We start from the raw sequence: 23160 nt of genomic DNA on the forward strand, positions 1-23160 counted from the left end.
GGCTTAAAAGAAGAGACATGCATCAATATGTGGATCTCCTACAACAGCCTACTTAGTGCCCTCCCACTATTCCTCTCCCTGCCTGTCAGAGTCCCAATTTGGGGCCCATTGCATAATCTGAGAGGCAAACAACAATCACTTCCTCATAGTTACCCTCACATTCTCCCAACTCAACACACACCCCACTAGTATCAGCCATCACATGCAGAGCAGTTCTGTAGGCTTAGCCTAGCACAGCCATCTAGGCATACATTCACCTAACAACTCTAACAATACAACTACCCCCCTTCATGTTTTTTTTTTCTCCCAACTAACCATCTTCCTAGGAGATTTTAAACCTCAGTACTGCCTTGCAACATCATCTTACGCTGACCAGCCAAAGTTTCCCCAATTTCTCATGCCCCAATTTCTCATGAGGGAAGCCCTCATAAGCACTTTCCAGATTGTGCTCAGGGAAATATTCTAATAAGACACAGTCAATCTGTTAGGGTCTTACCTGGCTCACTAAATCTTTCCTGCCAGCCCATGAATTACATCCAACATTCTGTCATAGGAATTCATAAACAAATTATTCTAAGGTGATCCCCTCTACTTTCCTGAACCATCAACATCAGCCACAAAGTTCTTCCTCCTGTGCAAGAAGTCCTCTCTGGTCTGATTCTTCTGAGTGTACTCTTACTTTTCTCATCCAGAGCCAGACAATCACAGATCCGAAGCTGAGGTCTAGTCTCACATCCCACTTCAGCCACCATTCTTCATGCCTCTGCTCAGCTTATAAGGGTGGTGATAACAGCTCTACCTCAAAGTTCCACAACTGCTGTTGCTAGTGGTGCTGCCAGTGAAGCTCACTGCTGAAAAAAACAACTGTCCCTCTTTTGGGAAGCAGTGTTCTTCGTGGCAGCACACAGCTAGTGACAAGGGCAAAGCAGGTGCCAGATCCTTCCAATTCCTCCACCTGAACCTTCCCAGGTCCACCATCAACAGATCCAATTTCTTTTGTCCTTCTTGTGTGATCTCAAAACAGAATGCAACATTCCAACAGTGTATGGGTTTGCTCACATCTACTTTTTCTCTACTGACAATACACTTGGCCACACTTTCACCTCCCTTCTTAATCCTAACAAATTCCTACCTGACCTTCAGTGAGAACCTACATTATCTATCAACTAACATTGGAACTATACTACAACATTTACTCTGGGGAGCATTTTTTATATTCATGATGTCATAAGAACTCAGCAATATCAATTTCAAACTCTTTGAAAAAATCTTATGGAGGGCTCTACTTCTTTGTCTTCGAGTTCTCCTGTCATAGTTAGATTTTAATTAATATTTACACTCCAGTGAAGGTTTTTTTCCCCTATCAGTCATAACCATTTGAGTCTTGTCACTGCTACTGCTAAGCCAGCTTCCTCAACCTGGCTGTGAAATAAAATGCATTAGGCCTAAAACTCCCAGAATTCCCCAGTTCTAGGACATTCTGACATGCCAATAGAAGGCCAGCTTTATATTGTTATGTGTAGTTCCATCCATAACAGAACTGTTTCCCTATGATGCTATCTATGCAAAGCATTGTGTATGTATCTTAAAGATAACCGATGTGGTTTTATCAAGGGCACGTGGAAGTATCATCCTTGGCTGCAGATCTGTGTGATGGGAGGCATACATCCAAATTAATTATCATGCTCATGCAAAAGTGTAAGCTAAATCCAAATGCTCATTAAACAGGTACCTGTAGTAATGTGCACGACTTAGAAACAAAAACAATTCAGATTCTATTAGATATGTTTGTGGATAATAAGTTATAATAATGGGAATCTGGATTTTCATAAAGTACAATACTAGGCAAATCCATGCAAAGATTGATGCATTTGTATCTGGAGAAAGACACCCAACAGTTAGCAAAGAAGCCAGGCTTGAACTTTTGAGTGTGTAACATTTTCAAGGACCCCAAGAATCTTGAGCAGCCAATAGTTGGCTGTTTTCCTTCTCCAATGAGGCATTTCCCTTTTTTCTAAATTAAGAGTCTTGAAAAACATGGTGCTGATTGTCTTATACTCTCATTCTGTCTAGATTCACAAATCGTGCTAAATCATAATGTAGTCTGTTTGGTTTTGGTTCAGTGTGATGTGTGAACACAGTCACTGTATATTGTAAATCATGATTTAAATCTTAGAGCTACATATGAATAATCATTATGGCTTATTCAACAAGCCATTATTAAAATTAGCCATAGTTCAGCATGATATGTAAACACATGTGTGATATGGGCAGTAGATCTTTATTAAGACAATAGTCAAAATATGAATTTCCTGTTCAAATCCCATTTTAGTTGTGAATTCCTTGATAACAATAGACAGGTTAGTGCTCTACTTGAATATTATAATATGTGTAACATTATACATATTATAATGTATGGAACATTCTCCCCCCTCCCACCCCAAAGTGAGGTCAGCTCCATCCCTTCTTACTTTCTGGAAGTCTCTCAAGACCTGCCTTTGTCATCAGGCCTGGGGGTTCTCAGGAGGCCAGCGAGATCTTGAGGTGGCTCCCTTGCTAATTTAAACTCTTGTGCACTGTATGCTTTTAAACTTTTCAATAATGAATGGTTTTTTGAAATGTTTCATTGTTTTATATCTTTATTGTACAGAGTTAACTCTACCCAGAGTTACTTCTTGCGAGATGGGTGGCTATATAAATTTGATATAAATAAATAAATGTATAATGTATAATGAAGTATTGCTTATGGTAATAGCTAAATTGGTAGGGCCATTATAAATGTTGTTGACATAACATATGTGAAGCGATTTTAAGTTTAAGGACTTGGTGAAAATGCTATATAAATACTTTGTTATCTGGATGCTGAGATAATGAGCATCAGCGAGGTAATTTTGTTTTGCTTTTTGAAGTGGGGCATACTGACTGAAACCCAATATGTCCCAGTTGAAAAAGCAAAACAAAATCCTTCAACATCTGTGGCTTTAAATGTTTATATTTCATCAGGATACTGTTACATCTGTTGCAAGCCAGTGGAACAATAAATAGCTTTCCTTCAGCTTAAAGTTCAAATACCTTAATCTGCCTTCAGTACTGCTGCTATCAACACTGTAACGTGTGAGAACGTGATACCTGCTTATTTTCTAGAGCTTAGGTTTCTGAGATGGTATGATAATGAGGATAAAGTGGACAAGTAGGTATCATTACTTTTTCCACAACAAGATGCAGCTCTGTGCATCCTGCTAATCTCAAAATTATAGTCCATCTTTATATCCAGCCCAATGAACAGCATAAGGGAAGGGAAGGGAAGGGAAGGGAAGGGAAGGGAAGGGAAGGGAAGGGAAGGGAAGGAAAGGAAAGGAAAGGAAAGGAAAGGAAAGGAAAGGAAAGGAAAGGAAAGGAAAGGAAAGGAAAGGAAAGGAAAGGAAAGGAAAGGAAAGAAAAGGAAAGTCTGCAGCTCCATGGATTATATTTTACATGCCAATCTGTTTGTTATACTAATGTGGACAGAATAAGTGTAAAATTGTAGATCAATCTGTTTCTTGTTCAGATATACTGAACAGCATTTTAGTGTAATAGATCATTTTAAAGGGCTTAGTAAGAAAGCTCTTAGTAATAAAAAGAGATGGATTTTCTGGTATACCATTTAAACAAATTAATTTGCAATTGTTTTATTTGTGCATTTTGATTATTGTGAACCATCCAGAGTTATTTAAATATGGTGTAATATAAATGCTACATTAATTCAAAGTATGACAGCTTCAACCTTTACAGATATCTGTTGATTAGAAAATTATAGTGACAGTGATGTATAAATATGAGGAGTCACATATTATTTTTAATGTAAAGCAGCCTCTATTTTTCTAATGGTTCATTTCATTTATTCCTATCAACATTCCTATCTAGTCAAGAATGTTTCTCATAAGAAATTATACTGACTGTATTTTTAGTTTACAATAATTTGCTTATAATCAAAATGAAAACACCAAAGTAAAATGAAAAAAGAATGTACAAGTTGTCAATTATCCATATCTTACTTAAATTAGTTTTTGTGGAAAACTTTAAGATATTCTGTAAGATGTAGATCAACCAAGATTACCTGCTTACTAATTTTCCTGTAGCAATATATTCAATATGTAACAAAATTATCAAAAACCAGCATCTATAAAATAAATGACCAGATACTCATTTATTGGCAAAAAACGAGAGCATTTAACTTTTATTGTGAGGCTGTTCCTTCCACATTTATATGATCAAATAACTAAGTGTCTTAGCATTATTCTTGTGAACAAGAAATAATAATGCAGCCTACTTTACATTGAAGTTCTTAATATTTGCAACACACCAATATATATTCCTCAATCACCATTGCCAGCATATAATTATCATAAGCAGATACATCATGTTGGCATACCAATTTATAAAATTAAGATGAAAATTTTAAAGTTGATATATTTTAAAATAATCAAATACTGTGATACAATTATTGCCATGAGTAGAATTCCAGTAACAATATATCCTTGTTACACGCATATCTATTTGTTTCACTACAATAAAAGAATCATGATTCTTTATATCCAAGAGGCAGTATATATTTTAAAAAAAGTTTTATTGTGGAGAAGGTTGTAAATGAAAAACAAAAAACAAAAATTATAAACCATTAACATGAGGCATGCAGTGAGTTAATAATAACATTTGAGCCAAATAATGTATGTGAAAGAATACATTTTGCAAAAACAACAAAAAACCCTTGCTCAAAAACTTATTTCAATGGTGGACTTTTGGGGTAGAAATTACTGTCAAACCCTTCATTATTCTAAGAAAGGGTCACTGCTTAGAAGTAAGATAATTACAAGCTGCTATATTATATTAGGTTTGACATGCAAATCACAATATTCACGTGCTATTTTATAAATAATGGTGGCACACTATTCTTAGTATAGTACAGTATAATACCACCACCATTCTCTTCTCATGTGAAACAGAATCTTAACGAGCAGATGACAATCAGTTCTTGTAACTATAGATGTTATCCAGATAAACATCCCCTGGCATAAAGTTTCAAATTAAAAATGCAAAGGCTTGAATCATATATGATCAACTATCTAGGTTAGCTTACCTTTGGCTCCATTGAAATGAAGTTGTGAGTACCTCTACTTGAGAGAACTGACCGTTTAATTGTTTTACTATGGTAAAAATGGTAATAATCCTTCAATGCTCCAATCTGTAGAGAGAAAAAATATTTTGGGGTGAGTGTGGGGAGAAAAGAGAGAGACAGTTTATGAAAAGCAATTTACCTCTTTTTCAAAAGGTCTATAAATTATGCAATTTCTAGCAGTGCTGACATGTTATTTGAACCTCAGTACTCACCTTTCAGAAAGAAAAATAAAATATGAAATGGTTGAACTATCCTTGTGGCAGTAACTGTATAACTGGAGATAATAATTGAACTGCTTATTCTGCCTGTATCCACCTTTTTAATGTTTAATATATATGCAATATTTTATGTCTCTGTACCAATCAAGATCCACATTATCTTTTCAGAAGGAAGTATTTAAAAATCCACTAATAAGGCATTAAAAGCATTCTGTTTAAGGATATTTATTGTAAAATGTAACCTGCTCAGTTATTTACATATTTAATTCATGAGAAAAATCCATCCCAAATTTAGTCTCTTTTCTAAAGTCCAAAGTTCTTATTAGAACTTTGGACTTTAGAAAAGAGACTAAATTGTTTTAAAGGCTTATATTTTCTAAAAAGAATTAGGAAATGGACAGATAATTTCTGAATTGTATGTCCAACTTTTTTGTAGATAAAAAACCATTTGGTTTGCACTCCATTGCATTTATAGGCATCTGCAGGGCAGGGAGAAGGGGCAAGAGATGCATCATGATGTTACCAGACAAAACCTGCACCTTACATCAGGAAGACAGATATGAAAGAGTAGAGTGTGTGTCTTGATCTTATCATGTACTGCAGATCTTATCATGTACCCATTTTATAAGAGATCTTACTGGAAAAACAGCTAAAAAGAAAAGTAGGGTGTTTGTACCACCATCAATATTAATTTCATAATTATCTACCAAATACCATAGATTTCATTTCTATTCCTTACATAAGAGCAAAATTTCCACAAATTATGATAATTCATAATAAGCAAGTAAGCAAAAAGGGGATATATGAAATTACTGACAAAACAGTCCACTAAGTCAAGTTTGACCCCTAGTGACCTTATAGGGACCTATATGTAGGACCGTGACTTGCCACTGACTTTTTCCAATACATATTTCAATATTTCGTGGAGGTCACCAATCTAAGCCCTAACCAGGCCACCTGTTGTTTTTAAGCTTTACATTAAAAAGGAAAACATCTTTAATCCTGAATGATTCAACTCAATATTACTGAATATGCAGATCTTTTATGTTCCTTATTATTTGTTCATTCCATAGAATAAGAGATATTAGTTATCTAGAACGAAATAATGTATGTATATTGCTCAGTCTTGCTTAACAGTGAAAGAGCAATAACTCTGTATCTATTTTCATGTGAATCAGAAGTAAAATAACTGAAAACAGTGCAGTTATATAATCAAGCTTTGAGAAAAAAAAAGTTTTTTCATTATTTTAGCTTCACCATAAAATATACATTTGCATTTATGTCAGACAAGCCTATAGCATTCATGGTAATTGATATAATAGGCTACAACAATAATCCTTTTTCTATAGAATACTTTATAATAATATCAATAAACTATCAACAAACATTTTATTTCAACACTGTTCTTTACCTGTCACACCAAATGCCTAGTCAGAATAAGTGTAATGTTTTCCTTTTATTAACCTCAGGATACAATTTAAATAAACAATTTACCTAGTCAATCACCCAATACAATTAATGAGAAGCATTTATTTATTAAAGTTGTATACTGCCACAGTCTCTACCTGCAATAGCCACCAGTCCACAAAGACTTGTAATTAGTGGACTTACTTTCTTGAGACAATGCCACCCCTTCAAGAGTCCCAGCCAGAGCTACAGACAACTACAATGAACCAAAGGTAACTCCATCTTGCTTGTATTCAACTTTGGACTGTTTCATCCCATCCAGACCCTGTCAGTCTCTAGTCATTGGGGCAGGATTTTGACACAATCTCCTGGTGGGCCTTGTGGGGGGAAGGGGTTGCAGTAGAAAGCTGAGTATCAACAGCATATTGATAGTATCACACCCTGAACTTCTAGATGACCTCCCAGAGCAACTTCATGCTGAACAGTAAGGGAGAAGGAAATTACCCCTGTGGCACATAACTAGGGAGGGACCACTGAGCCAAACTGCCTGACTGCCACTGACTGGAATGGCCCATTGATGTAGGGACAGCACTATAAAATACTGCCACCAATCCTCAACCCCCACAGACAGTCCCTAAGACATGGTTAAACGAGCAACCAGGAGATCTAAAAGTCCTACCTCCATCAAGATCCCAACAAAGTTCATCCACTATAGCAGCTAAGGTCACATCCATCCTATACTCAGGCCTGAAATGGGGCCAGATAATTTATTTGCTTCAGGGTGCTCTGCAGCTGCATTGATCACCATGTATTTGACCAAAAGGGAAGATTGGAATAAATAGTTATTCCTTAAGGAGAGGGTGCCCAAAGGTTGTTTCAAGGCTGCTGGCATCTCCCCTTCCCAAAGAGAGGCATTAACCACTTCCTGGATCCAGCAAGTCACCTTTCCCTCCCCCACATAAGAGTTAGGAAGGGCATGGTCTAATCCTTCAAGTGGCTGGGGTCATACCAGAGAGACTCAATATACTTCCTCAGAGTCTACAGGCCATAAAGAGTCCAAATAATAAAGCTAGGAGGCCCCAACCATCACATCAGACTTGCCCAATAGGAGTCACCTTTGGCAAATCCAAGTTAGCAAAATGCTGGTCACAGCAGCCAAAGTGAGTGATCATCCTGTCCATTCTTCTCCTAAACAAGGCTGCTGGCCACAACATACTAACACAATAAGGGAGAAAAAGTAATGATGCTGTAGGCAGAAATTTGAATTTGTATTTGTGCTTGGTCACATTTACTTTTGATCTTTCTCCATCAGTGCTTTAGGCATCATTTCTGGTGCTTCAGCTCCCATGGTTCCTCAGAGAACCAAGGTGTGCCTCAGGATCGGGACACAGAAGGGGATCACTTAGGAGCACATTCGTTGAGACCCTGTGCTAGAGGGTAATCAACCAAATGGTGAAATAGCCTCTGAGATAGTTGGGAAACTCCTCAAGTGCTTCCAGAAACCATCTGAATTCATCAGGCACACCCTCCTAACAGATCCCTACTCTGCAAAGGTCCTTATGGCAATTAATCTTAACTGGATCAGAAAGAGATCCAACCATGACAATGGGGAAGGTTTAATATCCCCATGTTCAGATAACCATACAATTGCTCTGAGCATATGTCAGGCTTGAGAACACTTGAAGCAAGTCCATGATTGCCAAGAAAATCACTGGCAGTCTTGGTCCCAGACCCATGGCACAGAGACTGAAGTCAACCAATACCCTAAGGCAGTTTCTCAACCTCAGCTACTTTAAGATGTGTGAACAACTCTCAGAATTCCCCAGTCAGCATGCCAGTAGATCATAAAAATATCCAGCTCATCCCTAAAGCCCAACTAAACACATTGGTTCTCACACCCCACCATCTCAGGAAGAGTGCCCTGGTCACAAATACATTGTCCGGTAAGATCAACACCACCATCCCAACACTGAGCCCAAGATTGCTGCAGGACTCAAAACCCAGAAGGGCAAATGTCCAAGAGTATCACCACTCTTAACCAGGTCTCAGTAATAGATGGAGGTCCATAAGCTTATCCAGAATCAAGTCATAGATAAGCATGGGTTAGGGTTATTACAAATGGACCTGGCATTTATTAGCAGCAATGTAAACCCAAAGTCATGAATGATTCAACCATCAGGACCTAAGATTGGGGCTGCCAAGCTAGAAGTGGACATCCATAATAAATTTTGATCTTCCTTCCCCTGAAATGGTCCAGCACCCCTACCATATCTCCCAGGTACCTGGGATACCTGATAATAACTAGGATCATGCTGCCTATTTCCTCCAAAATGTGATTCCATATTGAACCTCTCTAACTAATCAGCAACCAACCAAAACCACATAGCATTAAAAACCATGAACAGTAAATGCACACAGTAACTCAATCACTATATATAACTCATACCCACAATCTCACTTAAACCACAGCACCCAAAACAAACTCCCACAAATGATTCGCCCCACAACTATCACTTACTACTCACATCCAAGAGTGCCAGACATTCTACCTGGACTTAGCCAAGCTGCATCTACAACAACAACCCCCCACCTACCCAATCTTAACATATACTCAACACTTTCCTCCAAGTTAGCATATCCATCAGGAAACCAGCTCTGATCAGTCTCCCTGATAAAGGCAGGGTCCCTAAATGCTCTCTTACTGAAAGAGGGCTCTTTAACTCCCTTTGACATATGAGTATTATGTGATTCATTTCATGACATCGACTACGATGGGGATGAAATTATAAAGTCCTCTTACACATAGTTCTGAGTTTAAGTCAGTTCATGTGCCTATCAGTAAGATAAATTTAATAAAGAATGGAGAATAGCAATTCCAGTCCACATATATTGCTATTATATGATTAATTTGCAAAGAAAGAACCCATTGCAAGAATAAAAAAACAACTTATTTCTACAACTTTAACTTGCTGCAGAAATTGATGTACTTAACTTGAATTGACAGAATAATAACTAATCTTCAATAAATATTTAAGATATAATTATTAACTGCAGCAAGGGGACAACCTTTTAGAAAAGTGTCATGATCCTCTATTCCCTTACCCTTAGTAAGGCTTGGATAAAAAACAACATTGTCTTCAATGGAATGAAGGATAATGGAAACCAAATTCTACCTGGGATGACAGGCTGATTGAAAAAATATAAAGAAGTATGGATTATCCCTTTCTTCCCCAATTATCCCTTTCCAATTTCCCCTTTTGCTGTAATTTTCTTCTTAGGGTAGCTGCCAATTCTGAAGAGACCCTTGTTTTTGTAGAGTGAGGAGATACTTCAAATTTCTCATAGGTCTCTTCAACCTAGTACCTCAATCCTTTATATTTTGATAGAGAAATTACCAAGTCAATTATCTGAGCATAAATAGTGGGAAATAGCTAATGATAAAGCTGAATACAGATGGTACAAAGCCATCTTTATTTGAATTCTGTAGTAATGGTAACTGCAGAGTTATCTCAAGTGGTAGAGAACTCTCTTAAAGTTGTAGGAAGTAACTTTGAAGTTTCAAAATCCTACTACACTTGACATTTTCTAGATAAAACCTAAACTGCTAGATAAAACTGAAACTGTGGAGTTGGCAAAAAATTATACTGGCCTAAAATCTGCTGTTCCCATTGTTCCAATAGAACAATCTTCCCACTGTTTTTATTGTCTATGTTTCAGATTACCACAACAGCAGTCTCCTAATTTCAAGCATGCAGGATATGTTAACAAGAACCACTGATTTAGTCCTCTAGCTTTTATCCCCCATTTTGAACATCACCAACTGGTGAGAAACAGCTACCAATCCCGATATGCAGAAGCAGCAGCTTGATCTTCTTTATCATTTGCAGCAAAGCAGGAGGATGCACGCATACTTGCCAACCCCACAAGTGCGCTGAACAATGGTTCAGTGGAAGATCCTCATTCTAGAGCTCTAAAATGCAGCTCTTTCAAAACCATACACCTCCACTCATGTGGCTTCATCCCTAAAGCAGGACTAGAACTACAGGTTCCCAGTTTCTAGCCTGGTGCCTCTAACCACTATACCAAACTGAGGAGTAGATACTACTTGAAGGTCTGAAACTCACTACTTTCTTTGGATTTCTTCTCATTCTGCTTTATGACATCAGCCGAAGTTAAACTAGTTGGATTAGGTAGCAATTTTTCATTCAGTCAAAATTTCTGGGGCTTTTTGCTTATAATGTTTATTTGTTTGATCAGAAATGGATTATTCTGTATGAATTTTGGCTTACAACTCAGTGCTTAGCCTCCTCTTAATATCAGTGTTCTATATGATGGCAGGTTTCTTTGTTATTCAGATTTATTCTTTACAGTCCATGTCTGTGTTGTTAAAACCGGTGTTAGCCATTGGAAACAGTACTTGATGGAAAAGAAACTAAGACATAAATGTTTTAAAACATGTACTAATCATCTAATGCTTCATCTCTAAGTCTGTTTTCCTGAGAGGAGAGTCTGGAACTCAGCCTCTGAGTTCTCACCAAAAAAGCAAACCCTAAGCAAATTCCATATATAAATAATATATGTTTGCCTATTGCTATTAATCCAATCAGCTTTATCTCCCAAATATCCTCAATGGTGATTAGCTGTTTGATCAAATATAGGGGCTTCTGTTGTTTTTTCTGCATGTTCTGTTGACTCTACAACATAGAGTCTAATTACAGGGGAGACCAGCAGAAAGTTTAAGAAGGCCCAGCTGCTTCTGTGCCATACATGGCAATGACATTTTTCTGGAACCAGTCAGAACCATGGAGACCTTATTTTATTATATCTATAAATTAGGCATTTATTCTTGCTGCTCCTTGTCTGCCTTGGATTTTAACTTTTTGTTGTGCAGAATAGCCCAACTGCTGATCTTAGTTTGAGAGAGAATAGGAGAGCAGTTTGTGATTATGGTGGGTGGATACACTCAGCAGCAGCTGCCACTAATGAAACCCTCTGATGTATATTATGTGTTTTCTTTATTAAGCCAGATATCTTGAGAAAAGTACAGCTGAGTTGTGGGCTTATGTATCTTTATTAGCTTGTTTATCAGTGTAAAGACTTGGGCAGCAAATTTAATGAGTCCAGAACAGAGAAGAAAAAAAGAGAACAAGGGACTAGGAACAGAAACCAACAAAATACAGTATTTCTACTTTGTGTGTATGTTTACATATGGTCATGTGTGTACAAGAAATGAATGGAAAAGGGAGGATGGAGAAAATAAAATACTGATCATGCCTGTTTTACATTAAAACATATAGGCTGAAAATTTTAAAAGGATCATTCTGCTTGCTTTAAACAAAAATAAATGAACATTATTGCTTAAATTAGGGGAAATGACACTATTAAATTTGAAGAAAAGTAATTTGTTTTACTTTGTCCTTTGTCTGACAATAGATTATTACTGCAGAGTATAAAAATGTGAGCTTAAAGGATTACATCTGATCTTTTCTATGCTCTGGGCTCCTGCTGTGGTGCAGACAAATTCAGGTTCAAGGCAGTGTTATTGTTTTGTAGCTCAGACCCCATAAATACCCCTTTGCTTTGCATTCACGAGGGTCCTTAACTTGCCTCAGAAGTTTGTTCTTTCTGTTCTCTGGGCTCCTGCTGTGGAACAGACAAATGTGTGTGCAAAGCAATGTCATGCTGTTGTTTTATGAGTGAGACATCACTCACCACCAAAAAAACCCAAAACAAAACAAAACTCTACTGTTGCTTTTCAGTTCTAATGTTAAACACTTCACTTTGCCTTTTTAAAAGCTATTACCTTTAAATCCTGTAATAGCTGGTGGAGCAGGGAAATGTGCATTCAATAAGTTTGTATGGCATTCAAAAAGAGTCTGAAGTTATCCTCAGAACTCTCGGCAATATGTTGTAGTGGATGAATATGTAATCTTGTAAGTGCTCAAGTGTGATGCTACCAAAGATTGCCAAACTGTGATAACATAGATTGTAATAATGTAGCTTCACTTATGAAGACTGCTTATAATGGGCCTGCCCCACAACCCCAGTTCTCAGTGACCACCATTGTCTAAGGAGTAAGAAACAGTAGACACATGAGACCTATTTCATGATAAAAATCTATAAAACCTGACTATACAACAAGGATCTTTGCTAATTACATTGATATGATATGAAAATAATAGGATATTGTAGCAGGTGGCAAAATATTTGAGAACATAGTACTAAAGCATTTCTGATTTCTGAGCTTTCTGCTCACTGATCCTTTCTCCATAGATGCTACTCTAAAAGGTACTCAAGAAACTACAATCAAAATACCTCCCATGAAACCTTAATCCCAACCTTCTGCTGAATATCATAGACATGTTCACATAGTTTCAGAAATGAGAATTCTGTACTTTAAAAACACTACCAGCAGCAAAATTCATAAAAAATATGAACATCACGGAGTACTCAGGTTCCCTTGAATTTTCTTCAAAGCTTAGTAGAAAATTTAGTCACACAACTGAAGCAGCTTAAAAGCACTCAAAGTAAACAACCAATAAAAATGTAGATGATCCTCATTTTCTATGAGATTTGCAAAATTGAAAGGGAAGGAAAGAACTCTTTGCCTTTATGTTTCATGTCACACGAATGTGGGAAAGTGGAACAGAAGCTCAGTTTTAGTTAGGCAACCAGGATAGGAGATTGGTAACATAACGTGCAATACCCTCATTGGCTACAACAGGGTATTAGCCCATTCGCCTTAATGAGTGCCTGCTTAACGGCATCCATTAAAATGTGTTGCTTGACAGCCTCCCAAATGGTGTAGCCATGGGTGTTTGCAGGGAAGGGGTGGGGGCATAGAGTGGTTAAATGACAAATATGCATGATGATGTCACCACACAAATGCTATAACTTATGGACATCAGAAGACAGGACAAGCATATAATTGCAGCATTTATGTGATACCTGTTGAGAAATTAATGTGGGTAATTTCCAGTTTCGTATGCACCCAGCACACTTCCAGTCAATCCCTATACCGAGGTCAAAGGAAACACGCAAACCATTCAGTACAGCAAGCATAAAATATAGCTTGAAATTTATTTATTAAATATCAGCAAACAACAAAACAGTTAACTGTCAAAATGGAGCAAAAGGAAGGCAAAAGCAGGAGGAGAAAGAAACATAAGCAGGCAAGAATTTACATTAACTATATATCTATATATCAAAAAGCACAGAACTTTCCAGAGCTACTGGAAATAATACTGTGGGTAATCAGCGTAGAAAGTCCCAAATGGAGTGGCCTTTGGTTTTTCTAACTTTAACCCTTTTATGTACATAACAGCAGCAGAATAGAGATGATCCTTCCTCTATTCTTCACCATGAAGGAAAATTTAGCAGATGGGGAAGATGTATCAAACAATATCACTACATGGGTGTCATAATTTTGGTATAATTGCAGTTTTCTGCAGATGCCACTGGGGGCAGCTAACACCGCTTTACAGTAGGGGAGAACATGGTTGGACTTTCAGTCACAGAGTGTTGAATGTAAGAGCAGCACTGGCCTTACATTACAATACAGTATTCTTGATTTAAAACTGTCAGTAGAAACAAACCTACCAGGAAGATTACTAGTCTAGATAAATGCATGCCTAAACATGGACTTAATTGCCATTCTTCATTTTAATACCTCAGTCTTGGAAATAATTTAACTTTTGAGAAACATAGATATTGAATCTTAGTTAACTACTCCCTTTGCTGATTTGCGGAATATTATAGTGGTATTAATGTAATGTTCCTCAATTAAGTTGCTCTCCAATGTGCTATGTATAAGGAAAGTTTTAGTTTAAAGACCCAAATGTATTTCTGGCACAAAACAGTGTTTACAGGAAATGGGGGAAGCCACAGGACTTAAAGATACATCAATATACTGTAATTTTCATGGCTGCATTCCAAACCATACTACTGTTGCAATATTTCTGTGAATTTAAGTTTAGGTGGCAAGACAGTTTGGATGACAAAACTTTAATGAACTCTTCAAAAGGTTGCAGTTTTAAGATATAGGTAGTCCTGGGTTAAGAAGGTCCGGTTTACGGACAACCCATAGTTAAGGGCGGAGCCTATTGCAGCAAAATTTGAGTTAAATACACAATGGTTTGAGTTCATTACACAATACTAGTTATACAGTATTATACAATACTGTTCTGGCTTTCATACAAATTCAATTTAAGGACAGACCCTGGGAACGGAACTCATTCTTAAACTGGGGACTACCTGTAATGAACTCAAACCATTGTGTATTTAACTTGAATCATTGTGTATTTAACTCAATTTTTGCTGCAATAGGCTCCACCCTTAACTATGGGTTGTCTGTAAACCGGGCCTTCTTAACCCGGGGACTCCCTGTACGCAATACTTATACAGCATTATACAATAATATTGTTCTGGCTTACATACAAATTTGACTTAAGGACAGACCTTGGGAATGGAACTCGTTCTTAAACTGGGGACTACCTGTACACATTCCCTAAAACAGATTTTTCATTGTAATACTTAAAGAAAAAAAATTAAACCACATCTTTTAGAAATCCTAAATATTAAACCCAAGTGGTGTATCAATAGAGTCATTTATAGAGAAGTTAATAATTGACCTGCCCTCTTCCCCAAACAGGAGCTAGAATGTCATGCCTCATCCTCAATTAGTTCTTCAGTGGAATATATGCATACAGTATGTATGTATGTATGTATGTATGTATGTATGTATGTATGTACGTATGTATGTATATAAAGAGCTAAGGGAACTACTGCCAGTCATTACAGACTACTATTTTTACATTCTGGCATCCTCCAGATGTATTAGGACTGCAATTCTCATGCTGGCTGGGGAATTCTGGGTGCTGTAGTGCCAACACATCTGGAGGGTGCCAGATCAGGAAACTGCTTTGTATTATGTGATCACAGATCAATGTAGCTCAGCATTATCTATGCCAAGCAACCTGTGTTACTGCAGATGTTCCTGAACCATACCTTCCAGCATTCCTATGGTGAAAGATGCTAGAAATTTTGATTCAGCAGTATTTGGGAACCACAGGTTGGCTTCTCCTGATTTATAATGACTAGCAGCAGTTCTGGATGGTTTCAGGCAAGAGATTTTTCCTAGCCCTTCTTGAAAATGTCAGACATTAAACTGAGTCACAGTTCAATGGTAGTTAACATTTAAAAATATAAAATTAACTTAATATTTTTCTTTGAGAGAAGTCTAAGACAGGAATACCTTAAGTTAGTATTACACTGGTTATACTCCAGTGAATACTTTTGATACCAATTGGGCATAAGTAAATTAATCTGCTAACTCTCATTTAAAGTTGTTCTATGTAAGCTTATTTGGGACTCTATCTGCCAATTCTCAATGAACATAACCAGGTTAGTAGGTAAATGGAAAAGCCACCAACAAGTCACTGACTTGATTTATAGTGCATAGGGATCCCCAATTAAATTCTTCGTTTTGTAGGATACATACAATCTCAGGCAATCACAGGTAAGATAGCATGACTGCTCTTAATACAGGAATATAAACACAGACACACACAGAGCAACTAAAGTCTAAGTCTGTTTTCCTACCAAAATATGCAAGATGCTTGCCTACCTCTTGGGCTGTTGTGTTCAGTGAACAAGTATCAAGCTCAGCACACAAAAGTTACATCTTTCTGTTAGGATGTTATTTCAGATCATGCTGGCCAATTGGTACGCAGTGTTAAATCATAGTTTAGTATTAAATGAATGAGAATTAGACTCTTCAGTTTTACCCTCCCCTCTCATTTTCTGTCTCAGCCTCAGGAGGAGAATATTAGAAGGATCCACCACTTTTAAACTTACTAGAGGTCCACATTACATTCATTACTACATTTTCCCAGAGTCACCCTCTGGGGGAGATGGGCGGCATATAAATTTAATAATAAATAAAATAAATAAAATAAATTACATTATGGTTAAACAGCAAACCAGGATTATGTTTGACAATAAATGAATGAATGAATGAATGAATGAATGAATGAATGAATGAATGAATGAAATTAGATCATTTTTAATGCTAACCAGAACCCATTTGCATTTGGTCACTACAGGGAATTCTTATCCATTTAAAAATAGAAGGAAAAAGTTCAATCAAGTTTGTCAGAAGAGAAGAAAGGACTATTCAAGCTCATATCTAATGTTTATCACTATATCCCCTTAAAAAGGCCCATTTTGGAGGTCTACTTTTGGACTTCTAAACATGCAGTTTTTGAAAAGTCTATCTTACATACATAATACTTTCATCCATATTCTGTAAAAACATCCACATTTCTGTAAACATACATGTCTCTTGTATATGTTCCATAAGACATATGTGGGATACAACATTCAATCTAATGTAAAACAGTGTGTGTGTGTGTGTGTGTGTGTGCGTGCGCGCGTGTGTGTACACATATATACAGCAAGCACTTTTTTTCTTGAAAGGAATTGCATGTATGAATAACAATTATGGGAAAGATTATACTTTTATTCCAATTTCTTGCTTGTAGGCTTAGAAACTTTAAAAAGTAAACCTTAATATCAGAAGAATGTAACACAGATTCTGGAAAGAAAGCTTTCAAAATAATAATAATAAAAAAGGCAGTCTTCCATTTGTTATGAACTATTCCTGCTCTATTGGTCCCATAGAATAAGAATAACAAATTATTACAATGCTATCTTTTCCAGGATATGCTTTATTTGTTTAGCAGTATGAAAAATTTCAATTTATAGAGCAACCTTAATTTGGCAAAAGTAAGTAAAACTGACAAGAGAGAAAAATGGCTACAGATTTTTGGGTAAATGATTGCGGTATATCAATGTGTCCAATTAGATGTAAAAAAGTCACAGCATGTCATGTACTAAAGGGACACAGTGCTAATTTATATGGAATTTCTGAGTACAGTTTATAGAGAAAAGTTATTACTAACAAGAACATGTTATCTATGAAGGAGAAATCCTAACAATGTAATCACTCTCTTTCTGGCCTCTCATTTTGTCCTAAAAGTAAATGAGTCAAAATATATCCTTGGGAGTGTTTGCTGTTCTGTGGAATACAAAGAATAGATATCTTCAGTTAGTAGGCCATGGAACAATTCTATAATCTATCCATCACACAATATTTTATGTTTTAAAAATACTATCAGCTGTCTTAGATCATTCACTACAATACTGGACTTCAATCAATTGTATTCACTATATAACTGAGTGTTTGCTATGTGACCATTATTGTCTGAATTGTTGCAAATTATTTTATCTTTAGAAAAGACAATGTTGATGTGAATAAACAAATCACAATAAAATAAAATAATCAACAGGCATTCCAGATGTCCAAAACAATAGTATTCTCTAGAAATAAGTAGAACTATTCTAGTATTAATACCAGAAATATGTAGTGCTATTATATATAGGAATTCTCATTATACAAATTCATTGAATTGCTTGACCAAGTAATTCAAGATACATGTGTACATGGAATATATTATTGTAGCCTAAATAAGACATAGTAATTAATTAAAACAGAAAAATTCCTTTCACCCAAGTGGAAATCATTATGTAAATTAAATTTTCTCTCAAATTGCTGTGATTTGGTTGTGAGGGCAGAAGAATGAGGAATATAAACAATTGTTGCAGACACACTCACACAAACAACTATAGAGCTGTAAATGTTAAAATGCAAGTGTTATTTCTGGTCAAGGTGAATATTCATGCTTAGTCTAGGTTTTGCTGACTAAGGAGCAAAAGTCAAGCTAAAAAGAACTGTAAATCATTTCCTTTTCAGTATCTTTTGAACAGCATACAACTTTCAGTGGCAGAAGCTGATTGCATGATGTAAATAATTTCACAATACCCATGTATTAGCATAATATTTCTATGGAAGATGAAAGAAGCTTTTCATTTTAAGTTTCATTATAAACTATATTTGAAAGGTTTATTATATATATACAGGATATGTGAGCTAAATTTATGATAAGTTACTGTTACTGTCCTTTGATCTACAGAACTCAGTAGAGAGGGAAGCATGATAGCTCAGTTGTATTTTGTGAATTCAGATAACTTCAAATAAAGATCTATAGTATAGTTTTTGCCATAAACTTTGTTTCACACTATAGACAGCTGCCATGAAATATGCAATATGTTAACACAGGGATTATGCCAGAAATGAAATGCTGTAATTGCTTTCCTCTCTTATCTTGGAGGAAGATATAGTAGCAGAGGCATTTCTAAGAGCCCCTCCTGCAGGTGTTTTCTTACTCAGAGTTCAGATCTGTATGAGTTTAGTCTTTTTTTACTTACCAGTTTTGGGTCTAGCAAATCCAGGTGTTTGTAAACATCTGTGGATTCTACAAATTCCAGGTGTTTCTAAACTAGCTAGATATGTCTCAGATCAGATCAGTGTCAACTTATTTAATTCATCTGAACTAAAGCCAGATTTAAATCTCCCAGATACACCTGCATTAGACAGACTTAATCCACTCCTTTATATAGAATTAAAACAGTACAATATTCCTCAAAATATTGCCAATCAACTCAGAACATTTTCTTTTTCATAGCTTTCCTTTCACCTCAACCACCTTTTGTATGATTTCAACATGTTCTTTAACAGGACATATTTTCCCAATTCTCTGAACTTCTGTTAATGAGAAGTTAATAAGTTAACATTAACAATCAGCATAAAAAACCATGTTGTAACAAAAATAGGTAACTAAACATAGGATATAAATTCATGGACAATTAAGTTATCAATAACTATTAGTTATTATGGATATTAATTGCCTCCAATATTTTTTTTAAAATGCTTCTAAACACTGGAGGTCTGTTGCATTGATACTATCTTTGGTGGTTTCATGGATGTTTCTAGTTGGCCACTGCAGCATACAGAATGTCGGACTGGACAGGAGTTTTATTTGATCCAGCAAGGGCTATTTTTGTTCTCATGAATTCTACAACTTTCTCTTTCTTCTGTTTACCTTCCTATCAGATAAGTAATTTATGAAAGGAAAGAAGGATGAAATGAAGTTTAGTTCCTCAACTTTCCCTCCCCCATATATCAGTCTTAAAATGGGAAAATATATGAAAGCATTAACCTTTTTTAGGGGTGTCCTCTAAAATTCAAGGTTGTCTTCCTTTTGGAAAGGGCCAACCTTAGCAGTAAAAAGCTCTGTCTTGGCCCTGATGAGCTATGCTACAAATTAATTTCTGTCTCCTCCCTTTCTCTGTTACGCTGGCAAAGGCCCAGGCAAAATCTTGGCCCTTGCATGAGGAGGGACACACACCATCTGCTTGTTGAAAACTTGGTTTCCATTTGCTAAGCTCAAAGTTCACCGTGGAAAGAGTAAGGAAATAGTTCAAGACACAGGGAGGAGCCAAGTCAATATGGCTGGGGATGATAGGCATTTTATTCTAATGCATCATGAGGACTTGAGGTTGGGGGATATCCAGGACAGACGGTAATTTGCCGTTTACTAACTGCTGATGGTTTCCCAAATCTTTTGTCTTCTTGATGACTATGCCACAATTCTAATGGGGGTGGGGGGACACAAATACCAGAATAGATACACCAAATTCCTGCCTTCTTACTCAGGGAAGAGAGCCTAGCTTGGGGGGGTGGGCAGGATTGTAAACACAACAAGGAAATCCATCTGGTTGAAATGCCTATCATCTTTTGTGATCAAGGAAACCACACGAAGTATGCCATGGCTAACTGGTCTCCCACTTACATATTTCCAGCCCACAGAGTATCTGCAAATCCTAATGTCTCTTGATAAAGTGGCATGAGGTGAAAATTAAGAGAAAGGCACAGAAGATACGTTTAACGAAGCAAAAAAGGGATGCTGGGAATCCTAGAATTCAAATGGAGACTGAGCTCAAAGGACTCCACACACAATATCTAGATCTAGCAATTAGGAAGTAATGAGTGCTTCTGAACATGCACAAACGATGTCCACCACCGCCATGGGACTTCCCCGTCAACAGTATTGCCTAGTACTTTTCTTGGTCAAAGAAACAAACACCCGAAGTAGCAGGTTTCTGCCTTTTCAGCTTTCTTAAACCCGGGAAGTTTGGAAACGTCTCCCTTTCCCCTTCCGCAAGCCCCCACTTGCCTAAATATGCCCTCCCCTCCCACAGTTTAAGGTCTCACCAGCAATCACCAACAGGTTCTCGCTAGGCTGCCTCCTCAAGCGGCGCCCGAGCAATCCCCCCTCTCCCCTCGCGAGCTCGGAAGCATCAAAACTATGTCATCGCCCCAGGAACGCTGCCTTTCGTCCAACCGCTCTCTCTTTCTCTCACTTGGGCTTTTGAAACCGGCTTGCTTTCGCTATCCCTCTCCCAATTCCTAGCCACGCAACCTTGTAACCGATCCCAGTTCTCGGCCTGAGAGCGAGGAACTCGGGAGGATGAGACACGGCCAGCCTTCTACCTGCCCTCCGCGCTCCCCGCTTCCATAAGCTCCGTGGCTGCCTGCAGGAGATGACAGGGAAGGAGGGGAGAAGGGCGCCCACCTCCTCCCTTTCCCGCGCCTGCCGCAGCACCAGCACTTGCAGCTGTGCGCCTGCCCGCCCGCCCCTCACCCGCGAAGGCTGCAAGGCGAAGCGGTCGGGAAAGCGCGTGGCCTTCCGCCAGAGGAGGGTTACCTGTCCTATATTGATGTAGCCGTACTTGCTAGCTATCCGGTTGGCTTCTTGGAGCCCGCCACTTATCCTCACAGCCCAGTGGTTGGTGTACAAGCGAGTCCTGCAGGCGGGCAATAAGAAACCCATCAACAGAAGCAGCAGACACAGAAAATCTCCTCCGCTTCGGACACCTCCGCAGCAACAGCTGCTCTTCCAGATCATCTTCTCGGCGCTTTTTCCCCCCCACCCTCAAAACACAAAAACAAGCAGCGGGGGGAAAAGAATCTCCGCCGGATTTTCCACAGAAACTTTCTCCCTCTTCTTTTCCTCCAGTACTTCTTCCAAGGCTCCCCGCTCTCCTCCGGGCACTTCTACCAGCAGCTGCAGCCACAAGACTTCCCAAAAGTTACCTCAAGAAGGAAGCCAGAAAGAGCCCGGAATAGCTCATTGAATCTCCTGAGGCGCTGAAGTGACCAGGGCTTGAAAGGCAAATCCTTCCTCCCAGCCTCCCAAATCGCGTCTAGGCGTCGAAAAGTTACGAATCAGTCTCCCCCCACCTCACACTTTCTTCAGCTCCAGTCTCTTTGCTTGCGCCATGGAGAATCTGGAAGGAGACGAGGGTATCCTTTCCTTCTTTCTCTGGGCTTCCCTCTCTCCTTCAAGCTTGATTTCCCCTCTCACTTTCTCCCCCCTCCCTCTTCGGTCTGCTTTCCTCACTTGTCCAGAGCAGAAACAGCAGCAGCAGAAGCAGCAGGCAGTGTGAGTCTTGGCAGTCCAGCGCTTGAGTTCAGTCAGCCTCGGTAACCTCCCTCTCCCCTCCTTTTTCTGTAAGCGGGGAACGCGGGTAGAAATGGCAGCGGCGGCGGCGGCGGCGGCAACCACTCTGCACAGAAGAGATTCCAGCGGTCTCTCCGAGCGTGCTTGGTCCTAGCGCTTCCCGATTCCCATTCTTTGGGGAAGATGTCAGGAAATCGAATGGAGAGGAAGAGGGAGGGAAGTTAGCCAACCTCTTAATCCCGGGGGGAGGGCTGCCTTGCCCAGATCCACAAGGACCTGCAGAGCCAAGGACCTACAGAACTTTTCTGAAGACCATTTGCGTTGGGTTACAGGAGAAAACGGTTCCACCATCATCCTATCAGCTGTAGCTGCCTTTAGTGGGACTAACTACGGATCACACAGTAGTCACTTATAAATATTCTCAGTGGTGAACATATATGTGAGATAGATAGACAGACAGACAGACAGACAAACACTGCTGCATATAGAATATATCAGACTAGCTAGATCTTGGGCTATCAGAAGGTAGTATGAATCAAAGAAGGTATCAATGAATGTGATGCTTAGATCGGCACATCTTTTTTTTAAATGTTTGAAATTATCTACTCGTGCAATCATCTGACATTCCAGTATTTTTATAATTGGCTTACACATATTTTTCTTTATTTAGGCAATACCTTAAAATACCATTGTAAACAGTATGGTGTTGTTCCTTTCCCCCAGTTCTAACCAGCATGACATTTATTTCTAAGCAACTATCAGTGTGTAAAAATAACCCTAGATCCAAATGATAATTTGAAATGAAATAATCATTCACATTTTAAGTAACATAGCAGAACTCTATTCATAGTGTTATAATTCTCTCCAAGGTATTAAAAATGGCAAAGGCAAGGCATTAAAAATGGCAAAAAAAAAAAAAAAAGGTATCTTTGGATCACTTTGGATCGTTTAATGAACA

The 23160-nt window shown here is 38.0% G+C and overlaps 1 protein-coding gene across 4 annotated transcripts in view; it reads right to left on the reverse strand.

The window, feature by feature from the left end:
* The window catches only part of PCSK5 (proprotein convertase subtilisin/kexin type 5), a 243739-nt gene extending 221455 nt beyond the window's left edge, over positions 1-22284 (reverse strand). For 2 of the 4 annotated variants that reach the window (XM_088129839.1, XM_088129838.1), the window contains exons 1-2: positions 21447-22276; positions 5117-5221 (exon numbers count right to left, since the gene is read on the reverse strand). In XM_088129839.1, the coding sequence (XP_087985965.1) occupies positions 5117-5221; positions 21447-21647 (306 nt within the window). In that variant the 5' untranslated portion in view covers positions 21648-22276. Of the gene's footprint in view, positions 1-5116; positions 5222-21446 lie in introns of all 4 variants that reach the window. The other 2 variants (XM_007428170.4, XM_088129840.1) reach the window with 2 other exon arrangements.
* Between the last annotated feature and the right edge of the window lie 876 nt (positions 22285-23160).

Source organism: Python bivittatus, unplaced genomic scaffold, assembly GCF_059951505.1.
Source record: "Python bivittatus isolate LINGU-HERP-01145 unplaced genomic scaffold, Pbiv_v1 ctg000850_np1212, whole genome shotgun sequence".
NCBI classification, from domain to species: Eukaryota; Metazoa; Chordata; class Lepidosauria; order Squamata; family Pythonidae; genus Python; species Python bivittatus.